The sequence below is a fragment of the Varanus komodoensis genome, unplaced genomic scaffold (assembly GCF_004798865.1).
Source record: "Varanus komodoensis strain SLA01 unplaced genomic scaffold, ASM479886v1 scaffold63, whole genome shotgun sequence".
In the NCBI taxonomy this organism is placed as follows: domain Eukaryota; kingdom Metazoa; phylum Chordata; class Lepidosauria; order Squamata; family Varanidae; genus Varanus; species Varanus komodoensis.
In genome coordinates, this window is record NW_025336259.1 from 2,660,992 (window position 1) to 2,670,280 (window position 9,289).

At 50.7% G+C, this 9,289-nt stretch overlaps 1 protein-coding gene across 1 annotated transcript in view; it reads right to left on the minus strand.

Annotated features, from left to right (window-relative positions):
* GDPD4 (glycerophosphodiester phosphodiesterase domain containing 4) overlaps nucleotides 1-5,112 on the minus strand; it is a 30,970-nt gene extending 25,858 nt beyond the window's left edge. The window contains exons 1-2 of the mRNA XM_044450180.1: nucleotides 4,930-5,112; nucleotides 3,731-3,834 (exon numbers count right to left, since the gene is read on the minus strand). Coding sequence (XP_044306115.1) covers nucleotides 3,731-3,834; nucleotides 4,930-5,112 — 287 coding nt within the window. The remainder of the gene's footprint in view (nucleotides 1-3,730; nucleotides 3,835-4,929) is intronic.
* Between the last annotated feature and the right edge of the window lie 4,177 nt (nucleotides 5,113-9,289).

A 9,289-nucleotide genomic window follows, 5' to 3' on the forward strand; every position in this document is an offset into this window, starting at 1 on the left:
TGGCTTTAATGGCAGGTGGGAGCTTTAGAAGCCTGCGCACATTTTTCCACAGGTAAGATTTCTTTTTTCTTCCAGTGCCATTCAGCACTGAGCAAGCTTGCTCTCTCAACTCTCCTTAAACAAAGCACCTTCATCACTGCAGTTTGCTTCTGATGCTAAACACATTTCTGCCCGAAGCAGCAGCAAATATTTGCAGAATACGGTATCTATTCTTAAGGAGCGCAACCCCAGCCAGAATAGTTTTATGCTGCTCATTGCTGCTGACCGCACCAGATTTTATCTTTTGTGTTTTATTTAATTTTGCCTAAATGAATTAAGATTATTTCAAATAGTTGAACTGATTGATTATTTAACTGCAACTCTATTTGATTACTGATTTAGTTTTTACTGGAGTTCTTTTTTACAGTATTTACTGTTAAAAGGTATTGAGCATATTAGAAACATAGAAAACAGAACAAGTCAGAAGGGGTCTCCCGGGCCATCTAGTCTGACCTCCGGCACCAGCCGGCTCAGCTCAGGACATGCCCACCATGTGTACGTCCAGTCTATCCTTGAACACCCGCACTGATGGGGCCTCAAGGACCTCTCGTGGAAGCCCATTCCACACCCTCGGGGTCCTGACTGTCAGGAAGTGCTTCCTGGCATCCAAATGGAACTTGGCTCCCTGAGCTTTGCTCCGTTGGAGCGCGTCCTGCCTTCCTCTGCAGGGGAGAACAGGTTATTATTTATTATGTATCATTTTAAATGTTGCCTAAATATGTCTCAGCCACCTGGAGAGCCTTATAGCTAATGTGGTGGCATATAAATATACATACATACATATCATGTCCAAGATTAGCCAGCCTGGCTGTACCACTCATTTCTCAGGAGGATGGTTTTGAAATTGCCCATCACAAGCTTCCACTGGCCTGTCCTGAACGTCAGAAAAATCACTGTGTACTTTATTTAGTTATTTAATTTATTTATCAAAGACTTTTTTATACTGTCTACTACCAAGGTCCCAGGACTACTTGGCTAAATGAGCCTTCCAAAGGGAGGGCTGCAAGGGTAAAAATTGGCAGTTCCTGGTGTATGTATGTAAGAACTTAGCATGGGTGGGTGGCCATTTTCCACCTGAGGACTGTGCACCTTGGTGGGCAGTGGGTTGGGAATACAGGCTGGCAGGGGGCATGGCCAGAGCTATTCATGCATGTGTTAAAGCCACAACCTGTTCTCCCCTACAGAGGAAGGCAGGATGTGCTCCAACGGAGCGAAGCTCAGGGAGCCAAGGTTCCATTTGGATGCCAGGAAGCACTTCCTGACAGTCAGGACCCCGAGGGTGTGGAATGGGCTTCCACGAGAGGTCCTTGAGGCGCCATCGGTGAGGGTGTTCGAGGACAGGCTGGACATGCACATGGTGGGCATGTCGTGAGCGGAGCCGGCTGGAGCCGGGGGTCAGACTAGATGGCCCGGGAGACCCCTTCTGACTCGCTCTGTCTCTATGTTTCTATGTACTCTGCACTTCCCTTCTCAAGTCTGTTCCTCCTGAGGGAGAAATCAAAGCTGGCGGGGGCAAAACACACAGCGATGGGTCCCCAAAGGAAACACGTTCTGCCGTGGAGGTGCTGGGGCACTCGTGGACGAAGGTTGTGTGAAGGGCCTGTTTGAGGACGGGAAGCCAGCAGGTTCCCTGGGAGTGGCTTGCTGAACGGCAGCCCACTCCTAAGAGACTGCTAGGCCAAGCGCGGCGAGCTCGGCTGGCGTTTGCACGGGGCCTGTCCGGAACGGAGCCCTGAGAACACGGCAGCCCCTCTTCCACACCCCACGCAACAGCCTTTGCGTGTACGCCACACGCGGCAGGGAAGAAGGCTGCCCCTGGTGCAACCGGACTTCCATGAGCATGCACGGACTTCCTCTTGGCTTGCTTTCTGAGACAGGGTCAAGCACCAAAGGAAGTCTGCCCAGGGTGGAGGGACAGATTCCAAGTAGCGTTGAGGCACTGCGTGGCCTGCCTCCCCCTGCTGCATTTTGGCCGGTTCACAGAGCAGACCCAGCCCTCCCGTCGGGCAGGGTGCAGTCGCCACCTCGGGCAGCAGCCGCCGGGAGGCAGCTGCGAGCCGGCAGAAGCGGAGCCAGAGGCTCCCGTGCATTGATGCCAAGGCTCTCTCCCACGTTTGGACTATTGCAATGCACTCTGCATGGGGCGGCCCTTGAAGATGGTCCAGATACTTCAGTTGGTCCAGGATAGAGTGGCCAGGTTCTTAACGGGGACCAGCAGAGACTCTCCTATCACACCAGTCCTATATCACTTACACTGACTGCCAACTGAAGTCCAGGCCCTATTTAAGGTGTTCGTAATAGCCTAGTAAAGGTAAAGGTAAAGGTTTCCCCTTGACGTTAAGTCCAGTCATGCCTGACTCCAGGGGGCGGTGCTCATCTCCGTTTCCTGGCCGAGGGAGCCAGTGCTTGTCCGCAGACGGTCTCCGTGGTCGTGTGGCCGGCGTGACTAAACACCGAGGTGCACGGAACGCTATTACCTGCCCACCAAAGTGGCACCTTTTCATCTACTTGCATTTGCATGCTTTCGAACTGCAAGGTTGGCAGGACCTGGGACAGAGCAACGGGAACTCACCCCATTGTGCAGATTTGAACCGGCGACCTTTCGATCAACCAGCCCAGCAGCACAGCGGTTTAAACCACTGCGCCACCTGCATAGGTAATGGCCTATAAGGCCCTAAAAGGCTTGCATTGTGGATACTTGCCTTCTTCCCTATATGCTCCTTGAGATCAGAGGCAGAGGTCCTTCTCTGGAAACCCTCTTTGAAAGAAATCAGGGTAGCTAGTTGGAGAAGGGCCTTTTCAGCAGTGGCCCCCCGCCCGTGGAACATGCTCCCCAGGGAGGTTTGCCGGGTGCTGTCGTTCTATCCTTTTCAGCATCAGGTGAAGAACTTTTTTATCTTCCCAGTATTTTCACAATAAATTGGTTTTACCCTGTTTTTACTACTATTTTAGATGCATGTGCTGTGTGTCGTCGTTATGGTTTTATTCTTGGTATCCTCTCTTGTAAGCTTCCCAGAGACTTTTTATAGTAACGCATAGCATAGAAAAATCTTAAATAAATAAATGAATCTCCCTTTTCACTTGCCCCTCACGATTTTTACGGGCCTGCTTGGTGACAGCCTGGCAGTGCTGACCCTGGCCGACATGGTGTCCTTCGCCGAGGCACAGCGGGCGCCACGATTCATGCCCCATCCCCGAGCCAGAGTCCTGTCAAGGATAATAATGCGTTCTTTACCTTGCACTCCTTTCCAGGCTTCGGCACCATGCGGTTTCCAGCCGCCATCTTGGGTTTGCCTGCAGTGACCCAGAAGTGAACCATTCCGGAAGAATGTGGGGACGAAAGATGGCTGTGGCCACCGTGGGGTTCAGAGGTGGCTGGGCTGATGCTCTCCCATTCCCCACCTCTGCCAGGCTCCGGAATGACTCGACTTCAGGGGCGCTGGAAGCCACGTCCCAAGATGGGGAATGAGGCTGCTTGGGGTCAGAGCGCTGAGGCCGGGGCTGGATTTTAGAGGGGAAGAATCCCCAAGAAGCTTCCGGGCTTTATCTGGATGTGCATCCCTGTGGCTCTCCGGCTCATGGGTCCACTGATGCGCACTGAACACAAATCCTGGGATGATCACTCCCATTCGAAGCGCCAGCTCTGTTCTTCGAAAGCTCCCTTTGGAGGATACGCAACGTGGCCACTTACCCATCTAAGTTATGGTAGTCATTCTTTGCTTCCCCCCACATGTACAGAAAGGTGAACCAGGAGCTGAGTGTGAGGACCAGCACCATAAAAAACGTGCATTCCCCCTACAAGCAAAAGTTGGAGGAGACAACGTTAAGCTTCGTCTTCCCGACAGGCCCTGAAAGGTTGCTCAGATTAATCTCAAGAGTCCTGCAACAGAAGGGCCTCATCCCCCTCCGGGACTTGCCCGGGATGCTCAGTCCCTCTCAGCACAGCTCTGGTCTTCCTCCTCCTCCCTCAGGCCCTCGTCACAGAGCCAGCCCATCGCTCAACTCAGCCTGGCGGGGCCCTCTTAGCTGTGGCACCGAGCCTTCAAAATTCCTTTCCCAGGGAAACTTAGACCCTGTATTCCATTTCCTGCAGCAGAGAAGACCCTCTGACCAGATGTTCCACACCCAGTAAGCAAAGGTCCCCTGCCCAGGTACTGCCCCCAAACTCTACCAGCCTACCCCATTATCTTCAGGTGCTGATCAGAGATTACACCGGGATTTTCAACCCCCAAACTTGGGAACAGTTTATTAATTCAAAAACACGTAAGTAAGCCTGTGGAAGCTTGAGAGGAGGAGAAGGGAGAGGAATCCTATGGTTATTTCCGATCAATCATTGGGAAATGGTTATTTCCGATCAATCATTGGGAAATGGTTATTTCCGATCAATCATGGGAAAAGGGGGTGGAGAGTGGCAGCATAATAACATATTTTAACAGAAATGTAGTAGGTGCAATTTGTGGGGGGGGGGGAATCAGCCTTAAATTTAGCAAACCAGGCTTGCTTTCACATGACTTATTAAAATCCACACTGAGTGGGGCTTCTCGGGGTTTGGCTTCATCTGGTCTTGTTCCAGAAGAAAGATCCCCAGACATTTATGGCTACGGAGGCCCCTTAAGGGATGCCCCAGAGAGGAAATGCATTTCTGAACAGAGGACAAAAGAATGTGCTGATTTGCATGCTATTTGCATGTGTTTTGCACATCTAGGCAATGAGACCATTGTTTAAAGAGAAACCAAATATCTCATCATGGTGAAGGAGACTGTGACCAGATTTGGGGACCCAGGTCTGGGTTTGAGGCATTATGCCCCTGCTTCACCACATATCCTTTAAACTTTGCAGACATCCAAGCGCTCAAAGGACTCTAAAAGAAAAGGGGGAAGCCGCTTTTACCATTCTGCAGCAGCACTGCCCTGGCTCAATTGTTTTCTGCTCGTAATCCTTCCACCGGCAGCTGTAGAATCCTACCAGGCAAGCAATGAACGTACTGTGCCCACAGCGATGGCATAAATATTGCGGAGGTTTTCTCCACTTCCGAAATCGGACTTTCTTGATAGAGACAGGGCCATCAACCATTTCCGGGGCTTCCATCTTATCTTCCTCCTGAAAGCAGACAATTTTAGATGTCCAAGATACTGACTAAAGAATTTCAAGGTTCTTTTTTAAAAAGTCAAGTTTCTAGCCCTTACTGTTTTGCATGCATCTTTGTTTTGGTTTGTTTGCAGAGGGATTTTGTTCAGCTTTTATAGAAAACTTCCAGAATAGTTTTCCTAAAAATCTAAAGCAACGGTCAACAAGAAAAGGGGGGAGGGGGAGCAGCAAAAGCAAATAGTTTAGACCAGTGCTTTTTTTTGTCATAGAACGGAGTTCTGGCACCTTTTTTCGACAGATTTTCCAAGTTTCAAAAGTAACTTTTGAAAATCTGATGTTTGGTCCACATGGATTCGAATCGCCCTGTCGAGCGCAGCAGGTCAGCGGCAAAATCATTAAAACGGTGCGTGTGGGCTGCTTGAATGTCGAGTCCGATGCATGCGCATTTCGTCCGCGCTGGTTGTGATGGCGCTGCTCGGCTTGCGATTGGTCGTGTGGTCGCGCGCTGAGTGCTTACTGCGGGCAGCGACCGTTATGTTTCGTTACACAACGGACGGGTGTGGGTGTGTGTACAGTGATTGACTACGTGCGAAAGGTGAATAATTTCATGAGTTCCGGCACCCTTTTTCTTACAAAAAAAGCACTGGTTTAGACTATAAAGATATCCTATTGAGCAAAGCCTGCTAAAATGTCCCAACACAGAGTGGTAGATGGAGGTCAACATTGCTATGCAACAGATCCATGATCTGGTTGTTTGGATGGGTTTTTTAAACTGAACTGCAGCTAAAATTGTGTTATGAGTTTGATCTGAGCAACAGTTCTGGGAGGGCAGGTGCCTCTGCAATGCCAGGGTGCGACTCTAAATCACTTCTCACGCTGAGGTGGCTTGAAAACAGGTACAAATTCACATCCCACCACCTCCCATGGCTGCTTTTAAGTAAAAATGAAAGTAGAATACATTTCCTCAAGCGCATCTCCAATGTGATATGAAGTTTACCCTTGGAAAGCAGCAACCCACAAACTTCTATTCTCAAGTATCTAGTCCTGTGGAGTAGATGATCATTGTTATCACCCCAAAAAGATGTTGGTGCACAGTAAATGGGCCATTCTGTGACTAGATGTCCGGTTGCGTTAACTAAGCCAGCCTTGTTTCTTCTTGCTGTTTCTCCAAGTTGGCCATCCGTCTAGGGTAGTCTAACTTCGAGGCCATTATTTACCCTCCAATAGTCCTTGGCTAGATTACAAAGTCTGCAAAGTACGGGCAGAAGCCGGGAGTTACCTCTGCCACCTGCCTGCCACTGGCTAGCGCATGGGTCCTCAACCTACAGCCCGCAGGACAGATCCGCCCCGCCATGGCCACCCCTCTGACCGGTGCCACTGCTGCCTGCCTCCCATACGCGCACGGGAGCGGGGGGGGGGAGGTGGTGGCTTGCTCGATCGGAGCAAGCCACCACCGCCGCGCGTGCCCAATGCTGCCTCGTGCGTGCCTGATGGCACCTCACCGACCCGCACTCTCAGGCACCCCCACCTCACTGGCCCGCGCATGTCGCTGCGGCCTTTCAACTGGCCCCCTGTCGAAAAAGTTCGAGGACCCCTGGGCTGGAGCATAAGTGAGACTGTGTATAAACACCAGAATAAAGGCGAGATCAATACAGGCGCACAATCCCACATAGAAGTTGCTAAGACATTCCCAGGCCGGGGTTCCGTGCAAGCTGAGCTCCAGAAAGCTGCTGCGTATCAGGGCTCTGTCAGAATCCATGCATTGCGCATCCGATGGGGATGTGTCCGAATCTTGCTCTCAGGCTGGAACCAGGACTCCACGCTCGGAACACCCTCCCTCTGGCCTCACAGCTGGCGGAAAGAACAGTGTCAGTTGCGGCTCTGCGCAAACTCAGAGACCGACTTCTGGGGACTTTTTGGGCTCTGCCAACATACGACGCCTTCTGGTGACACCTCTTCCTCCTTGCCACCTGCTGCAAGGTTGAAGACTTAGACGACGGAGAGCAGCCGCCTAAAGTCATGGTCCTGCACCAGTGTAGACAGAAAACAGGCCTACAGCCCCCAGAAACCCATCTTTTGTCTGTCTGTACTTACTGAAGATCACACTAAAGCATTTTGCACGGAGAGAGGAAGATGGAGGCAACTTTTCTTTCCAAGCTGTTCTTGCCATGCACAGGATGCTGATCATCCTCCCAGCTCAAAGGGTCACAGGCAGCTTCCACTCTTGCTCCATAGCTTTGCTCAGAATCAGAATATGGGCAGCTTCACGATCTTGCTGCTCAGTTTCTTGCTATAATCCTTGCCCTGTCGTGTTTTGCTCCTTCCCCCCGTTAGTTCATCCCTGTTATTAGTTGCAAAGTTGTGCCCGACCCATCACAACCCCATGGACAACAGTCCTCCATGCTCTCCAGCATCCCCCAGAGTCCACCCAAGCCCACACCCACCGCCCCAGTGACCCCATCCAGCCACCTCATCCTCTGCCGTCCCCTCCTTCTTTTGCCCTCAATCCTTCCCAGCATCAGGCTCTTCTCCAGGGAGTCCTTCCTTCTCATTAGGTGGCCAAAGTATTTGAGTTTCATCTTCAGCCTCTGGCCTTCTAAAGGGCAGTCAGGGCTGATAGTTCATTCCTGCTTAATAACAATTTTAGCCACTGCTCTATGGTGCATTTGTTATTCTGAATGCTAAAAAAACCCCACAGCCTTTTGGACAGGTCCCCTTCAGATGCCAAGATATGTTTGGGCAGATGTGCAAAAACCGAGAATCCAAACGGATGGCCGAAATAATTTTCTAATGGGGGAGATGTCTTTGCCCGTTCCAGTGCCAACTGTGGTAAGATTTGTGGGGCCGAGCAAAATAAGGGCAAGCCAGCAAATTTGTTTTCTCTTCCACCTGATTCACAAGATCATGCTTCAGCTCCAGCGACACCTGGCAAGCTCGGGCTACGTTCCAGCTCACTGCAAACACATACTTGATCCACATCTCTATGTCCCATCTGGGAAGCAGAGATTCCAGGATCCAGTTTCTTGGAATCCCATCCCGTCCCCTGGGACAGCCGAAAACAAGCCTTTGGCTCTTCTCCTTCAGGTCTCCAAGCCATCCTACCATGTACTCCTTGCAGTCGTCTCTCCTCCAAGGTAAGCGTTTTCGAATCCCTCATCAGATCTATTCCCCATACTTCAGACCAGCATGTTGCCCTCCCCTGACCCCATTCCAGTTTGCTGACACCCTTCCTATAATTTAGGCACCAAAACTGGACGCTCCATTCAAGGGCAGGGCTGACTACCATCCTAAGACAATGGAGCCAATATTTATCAAGGCTAAGCCCACCTCACCCTGCCAGAAGGACCAAAGGCCTATTATTATTTGAATCTATTATTATTCGAATCTCTTCCTCAACTGCTTCCTGGGCTGGATTTGGAGTAACAGCCTTCTTCTATAATAATATGAAATACAACTTTCAGAAATACCTAACATAGTCTGCCTCCCTCTTATGGAGAAAGCACAATTTCCCCCCAAATTTAACCCATTTAAAGCACCATAAAAATGCCAGATCGGCTGACTGTACCTTGAGAAGCTGGTTCCATTCCTTGTCCAAACCCAGCTTTCCTTGACTCTACTTAGCCCAACGCCTCAGTCTCTCTTCCTGCCCAGCGCTCAGCGTCTCAGCATGCACCCAACTGCCACAGAACCTTCTACTGCCATCCTTCCATCTGTGGAACAAACATGTCCGTTTTCAAAAATCCCAAAGCAATTTCTTTGCCCTACCGCCAGTTCACTCACAGCGTGAAAAGCTGATGGCTTTCGCCTTGCAGCTGATGCTTGGATGGGCCCTTCTAACCTTACCCCGATGTGCTGCACGTGGAGCTGCCCTTGAGCACAGTCCAAAGACGTCAGCTGATCCAAAACAGGGCAGCGAGATACATGAGGATGAGCTTATGAGAACATATTACGCCAGTCCTCTCATCTGCACTGGGTGCCAGCTGAAGTCTGGGCCTGGCTCAAAATACTAATAACATTCAGAGCCCTAACCAAGCTCAGGGCCTGGTTGCCTGAAGGAGTGTCTCCTTCCATATGTGCCTGCCCTCCCCTTAAGATCTGGGACCGATGCTCTCCTCTGGGTGCCCTCCCTGAAGGAGATTGGGAGGGCGACTACCCAGAGCAG